At 26.5% G+C, this 24,741-nt stretch overlaps 1 protein-coding gene across 1 annotated transcript; it reads left to right on the plus strand.

Annotated features, from left to right (window-relative positions):
* Positions 1-23,514, plus strand: LOC135926910 (gamma-aminobutyric acid receptor alpha-like). Its single transcript, XM_065462843.1, has 11 exons — positions 1-337; positions 7,536-7,603; positions 9,774-9,994; positions 10,721-10,803; positions 16,255-16,389; positions 18,960-19,112; positions 19,644-19,868; positions 21,161-21,277; positions 21,900-21,961; positions 22,221-22,364; positions 23,371-23,514. Exons 1-11 carry the CDS (start codon positions 1-3, stop codon positions 23,512-23,514), a joined length of 1,689 nt encoding a protein of 562 aa, XP_065318915.1.
* Positions 23,515-24,741: the final 1,227 nt, after the last annotated feature.

A 24,741-nucleotide genomic window follows, 5' to 3' on the forward strand; every position in this document is an offset into this window, starting at 1 on the left:
ATGAATGTTGAAAATTTACCTCCAATTGATGGGAATATTGAGACATCAGATACTAATAGATATAATATGTACCTCTCGCAAGTTAATAATCTATACCCATCGAAAAGATATAATTACTCAAATATGAAAAATCTTAGTATTTCTTCTGAGGGAAAAAAGATGCTTAGAAATTTCAATAAAAAAATTTTTAATAATAACAAATTAAAGAATACTAGTATTAGACGACTTAGGAATTCGAGTTTTAAAACGTACCAAAAATTGTTAATAAACAATATTACACATATTCTGGATACCCTTTTGCAGGGTTACGATAACAAATTGAGACCTGGATATGGAAGTAGTTTTGTATTTTTTTATGATAAAAGAAAGGAGGAAATAAGCAAGAAAGGGGTTCAAAAATTACACTTATTTATACCTGATATTAAAATTAGAATTAAAACCTTCAGCAGTTTTCCGAAATTTTCAGCATTTTTTTTATCAGTGTATTTTTTTACCAGTATAAAAAATAATATTTATATTATATAGTTATAAATTATGTTAAATTACAATTACAATTATAATTATCAATGTGTATGTGTATGTTTAGCTCATTTATTATATTCTATGCGAAATTATTTATAAAATTATTGTCAGAATAAATAATAGAATATCAGTAGGGGAGATCGGTGGACGTGCTAACTCTAAATAAAACATCAATAAAATTAAAACTACTTGTTAATATTGATTAAATAATGTTTCATTCTATTCCATATATTTACTTTCATGTTATACACAAAAATAATTTATTTAAAAATTATAATTTCTTAAAAATATTAATTTTTCCGAAAATATTTTTAGCGAAAGGATGAGCTACACTCGTGGAAGGATGAGCTTTCCCGTGAGACATCTGAGCTGTAAAATATCGATGATTTTTAAACACAGAAATGTTATATAATATGTCAACTACTTTATTGACAAAAATAAGCCACAATGGAAAATAATTATAAAAAAATTTAGTGAAATTTATTGACAATTTAAACAAATCGTGAATGGATTAAAATTGCACCAGAATCCATGTGCTTAAAAAGCGCATTTACGGCATTAAAACCAGTCTTCATATTATGAAATTTGTAATCGTTTTATATATATATTAAACATGGGTTTTTATTATTGCTGTTCCTATTCGAGATCTGCAAAAGTAGGCCCAGCCCGTAACCGACCCCGCCCGGAGCCTATTTTTTAAAAAAAATATCGGGTTTGGGCTGGGTCGGGTCTAATATTTTTTAAGAAATATCGAGACGGGACGGGTCGGGTCGGGCCTTAGAAATTTTTTAAAATCTAAATTTATAAATTTAATGTTGAAGTTTTTATGTAAAATAAAAATATTTGATTTTATTTATAGAAACTAGACGCCATATAACATATAGCGTTTATTTTGAGTAATTATAAAAATTAATTTCTATGTTTAAATAAATTCGGGCCGAGCCGGCAAATTTTTTCAAAAAAAATTTCGGGCAGGGCCGGGTTTGAAAAATTAGACACGATGCAGATCACTAGCTATTATCATTATTCTTATTATTATTATCATCATTTTTAATTTTCACAGCCCTTTCCTTTGCTTTTTATTGGGAAAGTAGGTTAAAATTATAATGATTGCTTATTTTTAGTTTTGGATATGGCATAATAGACTCTGAAATAAAAGAATTGAGGTTTTAAAATTTTAAAAAGCAAACTCAAAAAGCTCATATAAACCTCTGGAGAGTAACTCAAGGCCATTAAAATCTTTAAAATTTAATTTTATAATAGTTTAGACATATTTTTTGTTTAAATAAGGAATAATTTTATATATATACGGTTTAATCTTTTATATAAGATAGTTATTGGCAAATTAAAACGTTTATTATTTTTTATTTTTGATGAATTGCAGCTTTTAAAAAAGTTACTTTGAGGTTGTAAATCCTAATGTTATTTGATTGCCTGTAGGTTTGATGGTTATGGATCTGTCCCCACCCTAGGACAAAATTTTTCTGACACCAACATTTGGGACTAGTTAGGAGGATAAGATAAATAAGTTAAAGAAGTATCGAACAGGGTACTATAAATGCCTAAGTATACTGCAAATGATAGGACCAGGGCTAGTGGGCGTAATTATTATCAAAATCATCATAGGTCTAAAATATTTTATATTTTTATTTTAAGATGGATTCTAGTAGTAAATTTTGGTGCCTACATACCCCAAACACAAGGCTTGCATATACAATTGATTTTCTAAGTCCACTATAGGATAATTAATATGATGATGCCATTATTTTAATAGACAATGTTTGATTGTCATAATATACCATTTGCATATAAATATTTCATATAAAAATGACTCATGACATTATTTGAAACTTAAAGGTGTAAAATTTTAATAATTATTTATTTTTTTCTATCTATTGCATTATCATATAGAATTGATTTAAATCCATAATAGTAGCCAATGAATACTTATTTTATATTACAATATAAAATTATTAGGGGAGACTGATCTTATGAGCCCAGGGGCGGACTGGCCTTAAGACCAGGTGTGCCCACGAGGCCGCAAGAAAATGTAGATTTTTGAGGTCTATCAAAGAAAAATATCAAAAAAGAGGCCGATTAGAAAAAAAATATATTATTATGTTCACATTATGTTCTCTTATCATTTATTTATTTTTAATGATATCTCTATGATTTGAATATCACTTCCTTGACAATTGTCATGTCGTTTACTATAATTTAATGCATAAAATACCAGTAACGTCGCTTGACGCTATACATCATTACCGCGTTCTTTCCTTTGTTTTTTTTTCAAATGTAGTAAAAATGCTTCCGATTGAGTAGAGTGAAAGCTAAGTTTTGATTAATTTATTATATTACATTTTTATACATTGATTTATTGTAGAAATAATATAGCCAACATTTCTTGTTCTTAATACATTGAAATCAAATAAAATCCAGGTCGGTGAATTAGATAAAAGGATGGATGCTTGGGTGAAACAGAATAATTCATCTGGCCAAAATAAGTTGAGAAAACTGCAAAAAATAGGTTAGATAAGGTGGTGGGCACGTGAAAAGCCCTTAGAGGATATATGGTAAAGTGAGCTTGCTCCCAAAAACGATATGCACTTCAAATTATAATAGATAATAAATCATTTGAGGCAAAAACTTGATAATTTATGTAAATTTAAGACTTAAGTACACCTATAATATATTTGGAAATTTTTGAAATAATTGGGCCACTGTCATATCTTCAAACAAAAAAATTAGGTACTTTGTCAGTATGGAAAATGATAGAAGATGCTAAGTCTTCTGTATCATCGATTATTACATCGATTCAAAATAAAGCAATAAAATGGCTTCTAATTTAAATGAAACACTTTTAAAATTTATAGCTCCCGGAGAGTATCAGGGTACAGAATGCTCCCAAAAAATCGAATAGGGCGAGCGAAGAGAAATATAGTAACAAATGCCAAGATAAAGATCCTCAAGAATCGATTGATCTTTATAGGTTCGGAGAATTTCGTCCTATAATTGATCAAATTATAAACAGCTTATCGGCTCTCTGCGAATAAAGAGCTTATTTTGAATGTGCAATATTTGCATCCTAGATATTTTGATGAAATAAATAGTATATATATTATGTGTTAAATTACGTAACGAATAATGTTCATTTGCCAGTGTATTCAAAGATTTGGTAGCAGAATTAAAGGAAACGCGGTGATCGTATGTACAAGTGAGGAGTCAAATGAAGAAGGTGGAATATTACAATATGATAATAACTCAGAGTGTCATAATAAATGTAACAAGTGTTTAATATGCGTGTATGAAATTTTTAAAAGATGCAATATGCATACAAGTGACACTAATTTATTTTTAGCATATGAATGCATTTTAACTTTGTCATTTAACGCAGGTTAATTGCGAGAAAACATTTAGTAAATTAAAAATTGTAAAAATAAGCTGAGAGCTAATAAGAAAAATTAGAAGCGTTTTTAATGATGTCAGTTGAATGAGAACCATTAGCGCAGATTGAACTAGAAGATATTCTTGTATATTTGCGCAAAGGTTCAAAGTTAATGAGAGATTTATATATATTTCCTTAATTCTTTTATTTGAATTTTATTAATATCTATTTACAATATGATCGGTGCCTGATTTTATTAGTGCAGAAATTTTATACGCTGTAATATTGTATAACTGCAATAATTTTATATGTGTAATTAATTGATTTGATATATTGAGTATGTATTTTTTTATATTTAACATGTGATGTATGATTGATTTTAAAGTGCAATATCGTTATAAATCTAATATAAAATATATTTGTGCAATGAATATTATTTTATAATGGTAGTGAATATGATTTTAGATGTGCATTTTTTTAAAATAAAATATATGATTATCGTATAATACTATTCTCTTTTATACTAAAAATATAAATCTTTCGATCTTATTTTCAAAATAATAAAAATCATGTAGGAACCCGGTCAAAGACCGAGCAAAAGCGGGACAAAATTGGAGTATGGGGGCGAAGCCCCATATAAATGAGGCCGCTATAAAAAAAATTCCCACGAGACCTTAGCGTCACCAGTCCGCCCCTGTATAAGCCTGACGTTCTTGCGAGCCTTTGGGTTTTCTTCTAGTGTATTCAACTCTAATGGTCTATTTTTTAACCAAATATCTATAACTATAATATGAGGCTACATCTTTTTAAATATCGGATCACATATAAAATTTTATAACACAATATATCATTTATACCCTCAATAATAACTTTTTTAAATGCTTGCAATTTATCAAAAATAAAAAACAATAAAAGTTTTAAATATCCAATAACTATCTTATATAAAAGATTATCCCTATTCTATATAAAATTATTGGTTATTGCCACTTTCGGCGGGTATATTATTTTTTTTTATTTTATTTTTTTATGTTATTTTTTTTTGTTTATTTTTTTTTAAAATTAATATATCAATTTTTTATTTAAGATATTTAAAAAACGTTTTTTCTACAAATTTTTACTTAAGATATTTTTAAAATGTTTTTCTACAAAATTTTATATTAGGAATAAAATAAAGGAATTCTAAATTCCGCAGCGTTTATATATAGGGGAGGGAGGGGGTAGGAGAATTTACCGGAGGCATATGTCGGGAGACAAATAAAATATTTCTAACTACTACAACAACAAGGAATTAAGATACCACACTGCGTTTGGTTAAAGATAATGTAATGCAAGATTCGACGATAATGACTCACTTGTGGTTAGGGTATGTAAATTTTTCCTGAAAATCAAAAGTGGTAATAAATTTAAATCTATTTATCTTAGATATAAGAGGTTAGAATAAACCAATTATTTCCACTATCGGGTCAATCATTCGCAAAATTTTATTGATCCAAATGACAGGTCTATCCACACCCAAAAAGTCGAAAGGATGTGGCGGGATCTAAAAGCAAACTATAAAGGACATGGGGATCGGGATAACATTCATGAATATCTACTAGAATATAGATATTATAGAAAATATCTATTGTTAAATCGTTTTGATATTTTTATTCATTTTATTAATGACTATATAAATTTCAACAATATGTTTCAATTTGAATTAAATTGCATTATTTAATACTATACTTCTTGTATAAATTTTAATACTATATTTAATTGCGTCATTTAATACTATATTTCGACTTACTTCACTAAAAAGGTTAAAAAATCACTTAAACTTCAAAAGTGGGGTCTATTTTACAACTAATACAAAATTTTGTAAAAAAAATTTAAAATATCTTAAATAAAAATTTGTAGAAAAACTATTTGAACTTTAAATAAAAAATTAAATTTGTAGGCAAAATTCTCCTATCCCCCTTCCTCCCCCATATATAAACGCTGCGGAATTAACAATTCCTATATTTTACCCCTAATAGAAAATTCTGTAGAAAAAACTTTTAAAAATATCTTAAATAAAAATATGTAGAAAAAACTTTTTTAAAATATCTTAAATAAAAATTTGTAGAAAAAACTTTTTGAAAATATCTTAAATAAAAAATTTACATATCAATTTAAAAAAAAATAAGAAATAATATATCCCCCCCCCCCCCCCCGAAAGTGGCAATAACCATAGAAATATTATTACTGTTTAAAAAGTCTATTTTTTAAAAAATTATAATATTATCAAGTAGTTTTAATTTTTATTGATTTTTGCCTTTTAGGAACACATGCCCGCTAGTGTCCCCTATAATATATCATTTAAGTATAATTTAATTGATCTGACTAGTCCTGATTCTAATAGACTAGTTTTTTTAAAACGGTCCGATTAATGATAAAAGCCCGTTTAAGTTTTAGCTTAAGCATTATTATGTAAACCATGAGATTTGGCAAATACAGGTTCAAACCTTTCTGGAGGTTTACATAATATTATTTTAGCTAAAATCTCAATCGAGCCGTTTTTAGAAATCGACCCAAATAGGGCCGTTTTACAACACTAAAATACCTTATAAAAATATATTTAAACATGATATATTATTATGTAATTAATCATAAAATAATAAACGAATATAACTAGCCAATAAATTTTGGGTCATTTTTGAAAAAGGCTTTTTCTAAGTAACATTAATTAGATTTTCTTTCACAAATCCTAAAATTTTAAATATAATATCTGAATAATGAATATATTTTACTGGCTGTTTTATATAAATGATGTACTTATTTTACTTGTAATATAATTAATAAAATAATGGAGAAAAAAATGTTTTAATTAACAAATCAATTAAAACACTGAAAAAGAATTAACTTTTAAAAGGTAAACTGCAAATGCTTAGGTAAAATTTTTTGATATAATCTCTCTTAATTGGAGCGAAGTTCATTTACTTATTCTATAAGTAACTTATAAAAAATTAAATTCTTAGATATATTCAATAATAAATGAATAAACATTAATAGTTGTATTTTCTTTTATCTCATAATAAAGAGTTTAAATCTTTTAATTTCATTAAAAATAATTATATTTTAAATTTCATTAAAAGTAATTATATTTTAAATTTCATTAAAAATAATTATATTTTAAATTTCATTAATATTAAATCCGCAAGTTAGGGTATTATTATTTCATAAAAAAAATTAAAAAATAATACGCCAACTTGCGGATTTAATATTAAATTTATATTAAAGGATTTAAACTATTTATTATGAGATAAAAGGAAATACAATTATTAATGTCTATTCATTTTTTATTGATTATATCTAATAATATAATTTTTATAATATTCATATCATAAGAAAATGAATCTCACTCCATTTAATAGAATATATATCAAAAATTTTTACCTAAGCATTTGCAGTTTACCTTGGCATTTGTAGTTTATTCAAACCCTTAAAATTTATACTAAACCCTAAGTTACTCACATTTTATTATTTATACTGGTAAAATTAAAAATATACTTTTGTTTTTATAACTGAGAAAATATTTTAAAAAACTGGTGATATCCTGATATCTAATAAAATACTGGAGTAATAAATAATATCCTTAAAATTATAATAGAACGTTCAGTGATTATTACCGTGGATATCATGATTCGAAGCATGGGTTCCATTTCCGAATTAAATATGGTGAGTATAAAATTTATAAAAAAAAAATTTAATTGATTTTATTTTACAAATACAGTAAAGTTAGTTAAATATTATATTATTTTCAACTCTTGGACTTATCAGGAATTTAGGAAAAAGGCTTTTGCGTTCTCGTCCCTTTCGGTCAAAAAATATGTTCAGTTCCAGTTTGATTCTACGTTTCGAAAGATTCCAGGCTATTCTGAAAAAATAGCTAATTTAATTTATATTTAATAATATTCAAATTTTATTGATTAATTTTTATAAAATAATTATTACATCTAAACATTAATGACATTCTCTAAATATCATTTAGATATACGCGGTGGTGTTAAAAATAAAACTTTTATGGCTATTAATTTTAGCAAATTTGATTTAAAATAATGTTTTTATTGTTAAATAACAGAGTTGTAAGTATCTAGATATAAAAATGTGACATCGGTATATGTATCTGATACACTTTAATATAAATAACGTGATCTAGATACTATTATAGAGGAACCTGACTTTTAGATATATTTTGATTTAATTTTATTTTACGTTTTTTAAAAAAAAATATATGAATTAAATTCATTTTAATAATGTGTTCGAGTTTATTTCATTATAAAAACTAACCAGACAAATTTATTTTACGTAATGGATGACGACAACATGGTAAATTTTATATTATAATTTATTTTATTTTAATATATTTTTTAGATCAATATTTCTTGACAATCTCTTAAAAGAAATTTAATATTATATTTTTGGGGGTACCTCTTAGATAATATAAATATATTGATATAAATTTTGAACTCATCAAATTTTGAACAATATTTTTTAAAAATGAGTGTTGGGATTTTAATATATTTATATTTAATGATTATACTAATATAAAGTTATTATTCATTAAATATGACAGCCCCTCTGCCTCAAGTGCCCCAGTAGAAAGAGTTCAGCAATGTGACTAAAAATTTGCAAATTGCAGTGCCTTAATGATAAAAATTTTGGGAATAATTTGTTAATAAAATTATATATTTGTATATGAAATATTAAAAACTATGCTTGGGTATAATAATTGTATCTGTATCTAGATTTATTTAAAAAAGTCTTTTAACAACTCTCCTAAATAATAAGTAATATAATATCATGTAGCAAATTGGAATTAAAGAGAATAATGATATTTATGATGTAACATTATAAATATTATATTTAGGAATGAGCTATTATGACAATAAATTATTTGTGCAGTTTTTTTTTAAATGAAAAGTTTTTAAAATTGTTTTTATAGTTTTTTAAAAACGCGATAAAAAAATTATTTGCATTATAATTGCAGTTTTTTTATACTAATGAAAATTATAAAAAAATCATTCTTTGCCCTAATTGAGTAGTAAATATTATAGTTTAGTATTTCAAGGGTATTTATAATTTTTTCCCTGCCACCTCCTCGATCAAGCGTCATAGGAAATAAGGCAGGATTAAAGGTTAGCCAAATATAGATTAGGGTTGATTTATCATAAAAATGGGCATTATTATAGTTTATTATAATAGATTAATTTTTATTTAAAAAAAAACAAAAAACTAAATTAATTTGAAAAAATTGCACATTATCAATAAAATATTGCGCAATCAATTGATTTTAAAGATATGAAATTGGCTTTATTTAAAAACTACGCATTTTGATTATTCAACTGCGCATTTAAATAACACCCATGCTAATTAATTTTTAAAATGTTCCCAGAATTGCAGTTCTCGTTTCCTTCTTGTTCCATAATATTCTCTAAGTTTCGTTCCCTGCATATGTCCGAATGTTACGATCCATGCCCTGGATTATTATACTAACTTTAAAAGTTAGGACTACGGATAATGATTGATTTTTGTTAAATCTTATTCATAGAATGGAATTGACCAGTAATATAATTATTTTCAATTAATTGAATCTTATTGCAAGTGAGCCAAACACCTGTAGTGCAGAACGAGGTTATTTAGGTTCTAACTAATTTTAAATATTGACAACAAAATTAACTTAAAGAGAAGACCTATAAGATTATAAAATGCTATAGTTAAAAACAATCACTTCATAAACTATTCATTATCTCTTAAAACTCTTTTTTCCACCTAATTTAAGGACTTTACTATGAGCTTGTACTTTCGACAAACGTATAGTTAAACTCTTTTTTCCACCTAATTTTAGGACTTTACTATGAGCATGTACTTTCGACAAACGTGGAGAGATGAAAGGTTGGCCTATGATGGTCCAGTAAAAATTTTGCCCGTTTCTATTAAAATACTTGAGCAAATATGGAAGCCGGACACTTATTTCCACAATGGGAAAGAGTCCTTTGTTCACAGTATAACCGTGCCTAATAGATTCCTGAGAATAGATAACAACGGATCTATACTTTATTCTACTAGGTTATATATAATTAATAAGCGAAATATATTATTTAATGAGATCATAGGAAAATGTAATATAATGTATGGATCAATTACAAGGATATGATATTTTAATTTTAATTTGTACTTAAGTTGTGCAGATATAGTTTTTAGTTGCCTATTAGCCATATTACAAAAGCATTATAAAATGTAAATAAAAAATATTTCTCATATTATAAAATTTCTCTAAGTAGGTTGTATGCGCACTTGAATAAAACGAGGCACTTGCAGAAAAAATGATTTTCTCTAAGACTATATCATCAACTTTATATCCTGTTAAAATTAAAACTCCTTATAAATAATACACCTATAAATTCAAAGGATTTTCTTTTATAAATGACCTTGATATCAATAAAGTTAACATACTCTTCTAAAGCTCTTAAAATCAGGATTTAGAAAAAGTCTTAAGAATTTCGATTTCATTGTGAAAGAGTTTTTATGCACAAATACAGAGATTTAATTATTAAAATTTTTTTTTTTAAATTTCGAATCTGTGGCGAAATTTGACCCAAAAATATAATGAAATGACGTTTATAAGTCACTTCCAGTTTTAAGTTATCATGATTTATTTTGTTACATATTAAAGAGAATGTATTCGGTAAATTATCGGATTCAAACTAATGTTATATTACCGTTGTTGATAGGTAGATCAATTTTAATATAATAACTTTTATTATCCAAAAAATTGAAAATGTTCAAATGTAGATTAACGATAAAGGCTAGATGTCCCATGAGCCTTATGAATTTCCCGATGGACAGACAAGTGTGCCCTTTGATAATTGGCAGTTGTAAGTTACTTATTAGAAAAATTAAATTATATAATAAAAAGTTTTTCAAAGTTGAATTATAATATTTTATTAGTATATTAGGATAATCAAAATCTAAATATCAATGACTTTTCTTAGTGGCGTCACTAGCCTTTAAATCTCAGGGGGCTCAAAAATTATTTTTTTTAAATTTCTGTTTTTTGCTATTTTTAAAATGTTGTTTTTTTCTAAATTATAAGCAATTTTAAATATTATAAAATTCTTATTTATATTTTCTCATTTTCAATTTAGGTAATTATTATATTATTGCCTGGCTCTTGTAAATATTTAATTACTTTCAAAATGACCTTTTTTAAGGTATTTTATTAAAAAAAATAATTTTAGGGGGCTCTTAAAATTTTTCAGGGCTTTAGCTCCCCCCCCCCCCTCACCCTAGTGACACTACTAGTTTTTAATATATCTGAGATTTTTTCCGTAATTATTTGAACAAATTTGAAAACCATGAGTGATTGTTAAGCTGATTTCTATTCTCAAATAGTTCGAGCAAACAAATATATTGTACATTATTACAATATAATATTTTATAATTGATATGCCCTTCTCATAGACTACAAGGTTAATTAAAAAAAATTGGCCGTACGCAGCGGGGGGGGGGGCAAGGAGACAAATCCCCCCCCCCTCCGTTAAAGCCAAAAAATGCAGATGACGGATATATTTTTCAAAAATATTAATGTTTATATTAATTTATATTTGTTAATATTTATTCCTATCTCATATTAAATATATATTTAATTACATTTATTTATCAAATACAACTATTAAGTAATTTTGTCAATTAATTTCGATTTCAAGTTGTCATTGGCGTAATATTTACCTATTATTTTCAAATTTCTAGTGGTGTAATATTTATCTACCATTTTTATATTTCTAGTCAAATAATAATTTTTCTGAAACTCCTTGTCCAACAGGGAGAAAGAATGTGCAAGCTTGTCCAACGAGATGGAGTCTCCGCCATCAAGCAGTAACAGCTTTTATGGAGGTAGAAGAGCCGATTATTAATGCTATTACTGAAATATCACAATGGCCTGAAAGAAATATTTCCTCAGAAGCAAGAAAATTATTGGAGTTAATACTTATTTCAAATTTTTTTTCTCATTAGAATGTATTATTTAATTATACAACTATTTTATGTATTACTTTTCAAAAACATGTCATTGACTTGATTAAGAAGATGAGAATAGCGGAGAGCATTTTATCAGAACTCAAGGAAATTAGAGCTAATGTTGATGAAGAATTTCAATTTTATATGTTATTGTTGAGTTAAAAGGAGAACTATACATGTTTAATATTTGTCTTTCTTGACTTGCAGCAAGGCAAGCTCATCGTCAAAACATTAGTATAAGATCAGTAGAAAAGTATTATAAAACTATAATCCAAATAAATGAATGGTTTTTAATTCATCATGCAGCACTTACCAATCAGCAGATATTACTTCCACAAAAGCCTTCCCAATCTTTTTCAGATGGTGATAGAAAAAATAATATTTGTTTGATGCCTTATTAGCTGAATAACTATGTTTAAAAGATTAACAAAGATATAGTCCTAAAAAATGCTATGGATGCTTTGTATAATTTCAAACACATTTTAGATTATATTCCCAATGTATTAAAATGATTATATATATATATTAGCAACTCTTCCCATTAGTAAACTAATGAGAGAACATTCTCTTTTTAAGAAGAATAACAGAGCCCTGCAGAGGTATCATTTGCAGGGCACGGCCCGGATTTTTTTTCAAAATATTTTTCAGCCCGGCCCGGGTTTTTTTTAAAAGATATTTTCAGGCTTAGCCCGGCTTTTTTTAAAATAAAATTTTCAGGCCCGGCCCGGATATTTTTAAATAAATTATATTTATTTTTGATTTTTATAGCTAATAAATATTTGGTTTTAAAATATACAGCCGGGCCTGGATAATTTTTTTTTAAAAAATTCAGGCCCAACCCGGGTATATTTAAAAAATTAAAATATGGTCCGGCCCGAGTCTCTGAAAAACATACCTAAAAAGTACAACTTCTGAAAGTGGATTGAATAGTTTGGATTTTTAAAATATTTATAGGCATTTGACGCCAAGCAAGGATGAGTAATTGAAAAATTAGCTCAATCCAACGAAGATTGGATTTTACATTGTAAATATAATACAAAATACAATTATTCCTAAGAAACTTTTTGTGTATTAATATTTATATTTCCAACATTTAAATTTTTTATACTTTATATATAAATTTTAAAGGCTCATAAAATTCAAATTTCTATTTTGGGTCATTTAAGTGATTCATATGATGGTTATATTCACTTTATATTTTTTAATTCACATTTATTTTATAGTTTTTTATGTGCCCGTTTATATATATAATTTTTTATAATTTATATAATTTAAAATTGTGTATTAGAAATAGTTATTAGTCCTAATAAATTTGTGCTTGATATTTTTATAACAATAATATTTCTTAAAAAAATTTATTATCACCCCCCCCCCCCCCCCCCCCCCCAGACCAAATTCCTGCGTACGCGCCTGGGACAGACATCGTAATATTGATTGATTTTTAATTTTTTAATAATTGTGTGTTAAATCTTATTTATTCTTCAAATATATTTTAGCTGATATCTTACTCTAAATTCATCAAATTGAGTACTTAAACAAAATCATAAAAATTTATAAATTTTTTTTGTTCAAAAATCAAAAGTTAAGCATTTTTTTATTCTAGAAAGTATTGTTAAAGTAATATGTCACCTGCTCCGATACTTACATGACATACGCAATCTTTATTTAATTCAGATTTATTCATAGAAATTATAATTAAGCGGAATAAAAAATTATGCCAATATTTACTAATAATTTTTCCCATTTATATTTTATATCAATTTTTTTTATAAAATTTTAAAAAAAATGCACAATGGGCGATTACAAAATATGATAAGTGCATATATTAGCAAAAATTAAGAAAATAACCCATTGAGAGTACTCTAAAAATTTAGTTTTTATTTATATATTTAGTGAGAGTTAATCAATTAAATCCCCTCCTAACTTCATAATCTTAAAAATGTCAAATGAAGGACTCCAGTAGACCGACGATTTGATTAAAAATCATTAAATGTGTTATGATACGCAAACACTTTTTTTTACTTATTGGAAATTAGTATTGTTAAAGGGTTCGATTTGAGCCGATTTTATAAACGGCTGACTCAAAGTTTTAGCCAGAAAAATATTGCCTAAGCCTAGATTTCGCTAATAGATGTCCAAACTTTTGTGCCATCTATGTGAAAAATCTTCAGGTTTGCATAATATTTTTCTTGATAAAATATTGAGTCAGCCGTTTTTAAAAATAGGATCAAAAAGAGCGGTTTGATAACACTACTTTCTAGCATATAAATTTAATTTCATCTGTCAGATAAGTAGGCACCTCAAGTTCAGTATCATTGATTAGATTTGGGGTAGAAGAAATCTCAAATTTTAAAAAATTATTATTTTTGACAATCACCGGATTTTAATATTTAGAAGTATTTAATGAAGCAAATACAGATTAATAATGTTAAATCATTTTGTTTGGATATTAATTCAACCCATTTAAGCTTAAAATATGGGCGTTAAATGATAGCTAAAAAGGCTGGGTCTATTTTTCAATCCAACTGTAAAAAATCGTATAAAATCTGAAAATCAGTCTTAAAAAGTGCACAATGTCGCAGGCAAGAGTTTTATATTTATAATAAAATTTATTTAGTATGAAATAAATGGAACCAGTTCCCTATAATAACACTTCTCTTCCTCCAATTTATCTAAGCCAATTGCCGTATAAAATTTTAAAGTATTCTTGTATATTTCATTCATATATCTTTGAAATAAATATTTTTTCAGAATATCAAACTAGTGATCGGTATCGGGCCTAATTTTTCAAGCCAGGGCTGGCCAAAAAATTTTTTTTAAAAAATTTACCGGCCCGGTCCGAATTTATTTAAATATAGAAATTAATTTTTATAATTGCTCAAAATAAAAGATATATGTTATATGGCGTTTAGTTTCTATAAATAAAATCAAATATTTTTATTTTACAATAAAAATTCAACAAATTTAGATATATTAAAAAAATTTCCAAGGCCCGACCCGGCCCGAACTTCTTTAAAAAATATTAGGCCCGATCCAGATCGAACCAGAATTTTTTAAAAAGATCTCTACTTCAAACAATAAGCTTAATTTAGACTTTTATGCTTAATAATATCCATTAAGCCAGTACACATAGAATTACATTTTGTAAAATAAAGCACGTTACATAATTCCCAAAATATCTTTCAATATTTCAGCATTTAGGTCTGCCATTTTCCGTATCACTTAAAACCATTGTTGATTCATAAATTCTTGATACGCTTGTATTTTTATCATTTAATATACTTTTGTTATCACTTGACAATTAAATCAAAGTGACAAGATTACCGTAAATGATTTGAGAGAAGAATTGTTAATAATATATATCATTGAGAATAAAAAATATTATAAGGGTAATTACTAAATTAAAATTTATTTACCTATATTACCATCTAATATTGATATAAAATGTATTTCATTCTTGTTTTCTTTATCATGAAAATTACTTGCGTTATCAGTAAGTCTAAGGTAAAAGATCCAAAATCACTCACTATATTCCCGCCAAAAATATGAAGGCATTTTTCATAAAAAATTAATTTTTTTAAGAAAAAAGGATTATAAATATTAATTTCTAATTACAGGTTTGAAAAATGTAAATAATTATATTATTAATTCCTTTTTCCAAAAGTGAAATTAATTACAGTTGCTAATTACAAAAAAAGGATTTGTAATTATGGAATCAATTATATGTAACTAATTACGCCCAAGCGTGTTCAAAAACTTGACTCCCGGCTCGGCAAAATTTTAAATAATGAGCCAGGCCGGGGAACCCGCGCATTTTTAACGGACTGAGTAGAGCCTTGAGGTCTCCAGTTCATCTATACTTTAATTACTACTAGGGAAAATCAACCGTACACCCTCGTCAGCTTTCATTTTTTATATAGGACATGTCCTAAAGTTATTATTAATATTATTCTGAAACAAATAATACAGTATCTTTTCAAATGATCTATTTACTCTTCATCAATAATATTATTTTTACTAGATTTTTTCATTTATAAAGTGATTTTATACATTCCATCTTTTTAACGGGATTTCCCAAAGATGTCATACCTAAACGTGATGCATTCTATAATCTTTTATGAAATTGAGATATGGCAGGGACGTACTTTTGACCTTTTATAATTACTGCTATTCTTTAATTGATATATACGTTATATAGGACCCATGTATTTTTCACTATTTAAAACGGATAAGCAGTCACAGGGACTAATTAAATTTAAAAACCCTTAATTAGATTAAAATATTTATTTTATAATTATACAATAAATCAGTCGGTTACGAAACCAAAGACGTGATCTATAAGTGGGGCAAAAAGAACGCGGTTTCATTTACTAATGATCTAAAGTTTTCTCAATTCGCTATGGTCCATACCGATTCCTATGAAGTGCTTATCGATTCTCATATAAGTTATTTTCAATAAAAATAAATTATAAAAACGTAAAGAATATTTCAAGAAATAAAAGGGAGGTTTTCTCAAAATTAGACAAGGGTTCCAGATTTTTAAAATTTCAAAAATCAAGGCATAACTATGTGTTTATATTTTTGGAATCTTGGAGTTGGTTGTATATGTCGTAATTTTTAAGATCAGAACTACCCGGAATCATCACAGGTTTTAAAGGGATAATTAAAAAATTAGGGTTTTAAGTTAAGAAATAATAATACGGTAATATAGCGTTCTAACCGTGATAAAGAGGAATCTTATTTTAAAAAGTGTTTTACGAGAGTTTCGTTTTATTTCTTTTTAATTTTATTGTTATTTATTTGACCTTATGAAATAAGATATGTCTATTATAGGGTATCCATCGATAGCTAATCAAAAGATCTATTCAACTGGAGGTCAATCTCTCCCCCTTAATGGGCGAGTCTAAGTCTGAGGGGTCAGGAATATTTTTATCAAAACAAAATATCGATATGGGTATCAAATAAAAGCTAATTTAAATATCCTTTGACTGAAGTATTCATCTTGATTTTGGGCGTAGATGGAGGGGGGGGGGAATTTTTTTTTGATATGGGTATCAAATATAAAATAATTAAAATATTTTTTGATTGTAATAATAATTAAATTCTAAATGGGCTCTAGGTCATGGAGAGGAAATTTTTTATCAACACAATATATTAAATAAAAATGATAGATCAAATCTATGCCTCAAAAATATTGAAACCAAAATTATCCAAATGGAGGGCGAGAAACTATGGGTTGGTACTAATTTGGAAAAGATTCCCCATTTTTAAAAACGAAAGTTCACAAATCAATAAAATTTAACAATTTAATTATTCTAATAAGACCATTTCCATAATAACAGCATCAAAAAGTGCGTCATCTTATGGTAATTGTAAATTAATTTGCAATTGTCAAAGTTGCAACAATAAGAGATGCCAATGTTTTAAAAATGGCATTAATTGTTTTACAAAATGTCACTTAAATATTATTTGCGTAAATAATAAATAATTGTTCCGCATGTCAACTTAAATATTATTTGTGTAAATAATAAATAATTGTTCAAAATTATATTTTAATTTTCAATTATCAAAATCAAATAAAATATGCGTTGATTATATGGCTTGAAAAAAATAATAATAAAGATGATTTGCTTGTAAAGAAGTGTAATAATTTATAACTGCAATAAGAAAATTCTATGTCATTTTAAAATTTGTGAATCGATGGTTTCAAATATAACTTCCAGAAATTTTGAGATTTAAAAATATTAGATAAAGTTCCGAGCCAATAATTTAATCATTAGGATACAATGAGTTTTTAAAAAACATTAACTATATATGACCCCTGCTTATAGTGATATTTAATATTGAAGTCTAAATATGTTGTATTTAACTCTTATTTGATACCCATGTTGATGTTTTGTGTTAATAATAATATTCATGACATCTTAACATGCCCGCTTTGAGTGATAAAATTAATATAATCAAAAGATTTTTTAATTACTTTTTATTTGATACCCATATCAATTTTTATAAGCCCCCCCCCCCCTCCCCTCATTCCCGGATTAAGTCTAACCCTTTAAGATAAGAGTAAATATTTTCAAAAATATTTAATATTTTGTGTATTCCTCACCATCCAAAACCTCTAGCCTAGTTATTTAATTATTACAATAGATATAATTACCTTTTATTTGATACCCATATCGTTATTTTGCATTGATAAAAATATACATGACCCCCCACCCGCCCATTTAGAGTGATAATTATTATTACAATCAAAAGATATTTTAATTATTATTTTATACCCATATCGATATTTATTATTTTTTACTCCCTCCCCCACCCTTCCGGCCACCCTCCAGACCAAGTCATATCCTTCAAGACTAATAATGAATACTTCCATTAAAAGATATTTAAATTAGCCATTATTTGGTACCCATATCGATATTTTGTTTGATAAAAATATTCCTGACCCCCTAGACCTAGACTAACCCTTTAATGGTGAAATGTTGACCTCTAGTTAAATAAATCTTTTGATTAGCTATCGTTGATACCCTATATTCGATATATCTACTTTCATAAGCCCCCCCCCCCTCCCCCCAAAAAACTAACTAACTTTGAAAATAAATAAATAAAAAATTTTAAAAAATAAGCAAAACGCGTTTTAAATTAAGATTCTTCTTTAATGGTTCAAACGTGATAATACCGTAGAGTTCTTTATCCTTTATAAAATTGAATTCTTAAAGGGATCCCTTTAAAATTCGTGATGATCCCGGATAGTTCTGATCCTTTTAAAAATTACAACATATATATCCCGAAAAAGAATCTAAAAATTATTGAGAATTGATTTAAATAATAATTACGCTTCCTTCTTCATACATCTAATTATTGTTTACCTCCTATGGAAATTATCAATTCTATAGAGTTTAAAAGGGAACTTATTGATTAAAAGCAAACTGCTAAGTTATGACACAAATAAAGGGATATAACGGACAATAACTTTTTAAAATACTTTAATAATATTTTATTTCGAGTTTAGAAAATTCTAGCATGTTGAAAGTAGAATTTCATTTCAAGAGACATATAGGATATTTCCTACTGCAAATATATTTGCCTTGTATTCTGATCGTTGTTTTATCTTGGGTCTCGTTCTGGATTAACAGAGAAGCTACGGCCGATAGAGTCGGATTAAGTTAATTTATTTACAATAATTAAATGTATATAATACTAATGATAATTATCAATGGACGCCAATTTAATTTTAATGTATATAATTTTCAGAAGTCTGCCCTAGAATCCGACTCAAAACCGACCCTAAAATTATAAAATCCTTAAACGGGCAGGACTGGCCTAAAAATAAAATACAAATCCGGGGCAGGCTAAATATAAATTAATTAACATTTAGACGAAACTTTAAAAATTCAGGTCGGGCTGAAAAATAAAAAAAACCCGAGCCGGGCTAAAATATTTGTTTAATCCGAGCTTGATTCAAAAATGAAAAACATTGCAAGTCCTATTTAAAATTTGGCAGCTGTTTGGTATTCTTGGATATAATATTTATATAGATTATCTAATTTTTAATTGCGATATTTGAGAAAGAGTAAATTAAATGCTTTTCTAGAAATTTGAGTAAAAATATGCTAAAAGGGAAAAATTTTGAATATTAAGTATAATATATATATTACCAATGAGAATATTATCTATCATGAATGAACAAAAAAAGGTATAACAAGTGTTTTAGCCCTCTCGGCTTTTTTTCTTGATGCCCGCTCAGATCTTCCTAAGTCCCCTTATCCTACTAGATTGGATAAATTTGTATTCGTTTGCCTTTTTTACGTCAGTTCTACCCTTATTGAATACGCAGCCGTGCATTACAATACAAAATTTGGTACAGGGGAACTTTTGCTTAGTGAGATGCTCGATGTTAAGCTAGGATATCTACCGAAAGGTATTATAATGCATGTACTTTAGTTGATTTTATTTATATCTTTCCATAAATTTTTGTTTTCACTCGGATAAAAGGTGCAAACCCATATTTTTATATTTTCATTTATTTTTATTCAGCTAAAAGATAAGGTTCATCATATATTTTAGACTAACTCTTTTTTATCATATACATAATTCCTTAGGATTTTGATAAATATTTGATAGTTTAAGCACAAATATCAGCTAAAGTGGCCAAATAAAAATTTTAATTTCTATTAATTTTTCTAGTTTTAAGTAATTATGTTTATAATATAGAGATCTGCAAAATCCAGCCTGGTCAATTAAGAATTTTTGTACCATGCTCGACCCAACCTGTTAAAATTTTAAAAAATTCAGACTTGGCCAGGCCCGTAGAAATATTATAAAAAGTTAGCCCCGATAGGTTAAATTTTTTTATACGAATTTTCCCGCCAGCACGTTTTTAATAACTATATCTAATTTTTCCCAACGTCATTTAAGGGTAGTATATCTCTCCTCTACATCTATCTATTTCTTTCTTGAACAACCGTTTTATAAATCAACAGTGTTTAATATCTCTATTGTGAATTTGTAATTGCATCATATCAAAATAGTTTGTTTAATTTTTTTTGAATTTAATATATTATTTATAATTTAGCATTTTAGTTAGACATTCTTAAAATACAAAGAAATAGGAATATTGTAATTTATTTTCATATATATATCAGCCCGGGCAGCCTGTTATAATTTATGAAAAATTGCAAAGCCTTGCATGATTTTTATATATAAATTGTCAGTGCCGGCCTGAAAATTTTTGCCCGTTCTATTTTTTAAAAAATTTGGCTGGCCCAGTTCGAACCGAGCCATAGGTTTTAGGACGGGTCGAGCCTTGCATTTCAATTATAATTGTATCACTGGCATATCCAAGATTTTCGTATAATTCGAGGGCTCTTGGGTAGTTTTTTCACCATAAATTTTAGGATGTTTTACCCATCACCTTTAAAAAACTCGGTCAGATAACAATTTAAAAAATAAAATTTGAAGGTTTCATAAAATTTTTAATATAGGGATTATTTAAATTCTTTATTTATACTTTTTTTTAAAAAAAATAAGATTTGCATAATTTTTTAGAAGGAGGGGGAGGGGCGGTTGTTGGGATTTTTTTTAGCTTAGAATAATATTTACTAAAACTGATATTGCGAGGAGAATATCCACTCTCGCCCGGTTACACCAATGAATTATAAATATATATACATACCTATATGTTTATAAATTACTTATATGAAAATGTAATAGGACACCAACGAGACAAAGGTAATGACTATTCGGAAGAGGGAACCAAGGTCGATGGTGTCATGGGTGGTGGGAATTATAGAGGAAGCCTAATAGATCGAATGGGAAACAGCTATAGAAGTTTATTAATATATTTTATTAAAACTGGAGTATTGCAATAATTCATTTCTTTAAATTTCCCTTTATGATTTTTATAAGTTGTAATTTTGAAATTAATTTCCTCAAAAAGGTTTAGATAATATATGCTTTTCTTGAAATATTTCAATGCTTTCTTCATTGTTTTTAGTAAGCTCATTTATACATGATTGCTAAATGATCCTTTAAAAAGATCGATTCCCTATCATTACAAAAAAATAGGACCACGTTCTTGGATTCAAGCAAATAGAATCTCATTTTTACAATGCTGATTAATAAAATAGAGATTTTCAATGAGATATATTTATTTGTTAAATTATTATGAATGTGATTTTATTTTTATTGGATTTAGATTGATGAAATTACAATTTCTGATAGACCTTAAATAGTAAAATAGAATTTTTTAAGATTTTAATTAAAATAAATTTTTTTATTTAGATATTAATCTTATGTTTAAGTGGATAATAAAATTTTGACATGACCCACATATTTTAAAGGATTAAAGATCCATTTAACTTGCCAAAATTACAATCAAATCCATGATCATGGATCCTTTAATAATTTTATAGCCATATCAGATTCTTAATAAAATTTTAAATTCTAAAAGACCTTAGGAATAGACGTGGAAATATCAGCAATGATCAAACAAGCAAATCGACATCAAATGGAGTGAAAATATAAATTATATATAACATAGAGCAAAAAATTAAAAGGTGAGGGGACCTATAATTAGTCACTAAGGATTTCTAAATTGGTCATTTTTGTTGTCTTTATTAACAAAAAAATTGGGGGGGGGGGCAGGTGAGCTAAAAAAATTTCTTCTCCGAACTATCTTGCTTATAATTGGTAAAAAATATATTATATTACCACCAATCTTCCTCTTTGAAAATTTATTATTTAATTTAAAAAATATAATAAAACACTATAGTCCTTCAAACATGGATCTTCTAACAAAAAGAGGGATTATTTATTAATGATTGGTAAACTAACAATTCTTGTCCTGTTTTGGCCTTTCTACCTCTTGATAAAACTATGGAAATGTATGACTAGTCAACCTAAATGGGGGAATCAGGTTTTTAAAAAACATTTTGTTAAACTCCTATAAATATCGTATACTTTTGTAATTTTACAGGAGAGCAATTTTAAAATTAAATCTCTATTGTTTTAAATAGGAATATTAATCTTATATTGGCTATAATTTAACTTATTTTGTATTATATTTCAAATTTTTTGTGTAAATAGAAATATTATAATTATAAATTGATTAAAAAATCATTTTTGATATAAAGTGAAGAATAATCTAATTTTCAGGCGACGACATATAGACTATACTATTTAATTTTTTTAGTAAACATTTTAAGACACTGGGTTTTTAATTAAAACTTTGACCTATTATATCTCCAAAAATATAAAGTAAGATGCAAGAATTTTACCTAAGTCGAAGTTACAATTAGAACTGTTTTTGTAAACAAAATTTTATTAAAATTAAAAGGAATCTGTGAATTAACTAGTAGTTAAGGTTAAAAAGACAAAATTATCTTATTATCCGATTATGGGGAGAATAAAACATGAAAAAATTATATCATCTGAAAAGATTACCATGATTAAAATGTAGAAATGAAAATATCTATATTATATAAATATATCGAATGATATAAAAATAATTATCAACATTGAAAATATATTTAATGGATTTAAATCTCCAGATCATACTTAATAAAAAAAATACTTAATAAGCTAAATACCGCAAAATATAAAAACAGTGACCAGACTTAATTGCCCTGAGTACGCATTAATCCTGAAGAAAAAAAGACAATCATTATTTTTTCTATATTACATATCGGATCGATTAATATCAGTGATCGGCCGGTTTCAAATTGATATTGATAAAATTGGATAGCTTTATCCGGTAGAATCTTTGTAAGGAGACGTGTCCATCGAAAATTGAACATATTGTTTTTAATAATTGACGAAGGTCGAGATTTTAGTATATATATTTTTCAAATTAAAATTGGCAAATTAAGACTTTTTTCCAAAACTTTAAACCCAATTTTTAACTTAATATTATCAAAACTAAGCCTGGTGGTAAGGAAGAAGCTAGGCGAAATCATGAACCCAAAGTCAACAGTGTCTCCGTTCTGGATAAGATTTGCAAAATACTATTTCCCGGTTCGTTCCTCATCTATAATTACTTTTATTGGAAACCTTATTTTGAAGAATAAATAATGAACACCTTTTTAAAATTATTATTTGAGATTTGTCTCTCATGTATTTTAATTTATATAGGAAAGTGTTTGATTTTAAAAAAAAATTAAATTATTGTTTTACATAATGTGCTCCAACCATATTTTATAAAATGGAATGAAACTTTTCGCGTAGTGGAGATTCTGAACTTTTCTTCTTTATGCGTTTATCAAAAAATTAATTTAGAAAAATGAAAATCAATTTATGTATTTTTACTGTTATAAAAAATTGGTCTAAATCTAATTTGACATCTTTATAAAAACTTGAGCAAGAAAATTGTAAATGCTAAAATGAGCAAACTATTTGTCAGTGTTAAACTAATTTTTCCCAAAATTATTTCTTAAGCTGGTTATAATTTTAAGGAGTTTCCTGCAATTTTATAACTTTTACTTACCCTCCTTTCCCATTTTTAATTGATAGTATTTGAACCTAATTAGTAATGTTGTGAAAGAATGTGTTCATAATGAACGTGCTCATGAATGATATTAATTTTTTTTTGAAAAAAATGTTGAACGGCGTTTCTTTTATTTTTGGCGAACTTTGAAAGTGTTCCATTCTGACGAAAGCTTTCGTGGTATATGCTCGTTCAATTTTAAAAATATTCTTATTTTTATTCATTTGAAAATAAAAATATTATTTAATATCAATCCGAATTTTGCTTACAAGTAAAAATTAATTTATAATTTAAATGTTTTACTTAATCTATATTATTACCTACACTATAAAACATAGGCTATCCAGGATTTTGTTGGAGGGGGGGCACTATGGTTTTCCCCCATAAATTTTATTGGAGATCTTTAGGACTTTGATCATATTAGATTTTTATAAAAATAATTTTGAGTTTTCACTTTAGCTTAAAATGATATTTACGAGAGCAGATAAATTTACGATGGGAGAGGAGGGTGCTTGATTATGGGCCTGCTATAAAATTCCCAATATTTCACTTTCTAAAATTGATAACAATAATTATTAATAAATTAATAATAGAATATTATTACCTATACTGCAAAATTCACTTTGTAAAATTGATATAAATTAAAAACAAGATACCCATAAAATGGAAGTATAAAGCCCATAAAATTTTGAAAAATGGGAAAAGAAAAAAAATTTAATTTTCATGTATTTAAAGAAATTTTTTTTTCATTTTAAATATTCTTTGACACCTAGAACCCTTAAACCTTCCACTTTTAAAAAGGTACAGGATT

This window comes from Gordionus sp. m RMFG-2023, chromosome 3 (assembly GCF_954871325.1).
Source record: "Gordionus sp. m RMFG-2023 chromosome 3, tfGorSpeb1-WG-v2, whole genome shotgun sequence".
Taxonomy (NCBI): domain Eukaryota; kingdom Metazoa; phylum Nematomorpha; class Gordioida; order Chordodea; family Parachordodidae; genus Gordionus; species Gordionus sp. m RMFG-2023.

Coding starts and splice junctions, on each gene's coding strand:
- LOC135926910 (XM_065462843.1), top strand. CDS start 1: ATGAATGTTGAAAATTTACCTCCAATTGATGGGAATATTGAGACATCA. Junction 19,869..21,160: donor GCTAGGATATCTACCGAAAG/GTATTATAATGC, acceptor AAAATGTAATAG/GACACCAACGAGACAAAGGT. Junction 21,278..21,899: donor AATGGGAAACAGCTATAGAA/GTTTATTAATAT, acceptor AAATTCTAAAAG/ACCTTAGGAATAGACGTGGA.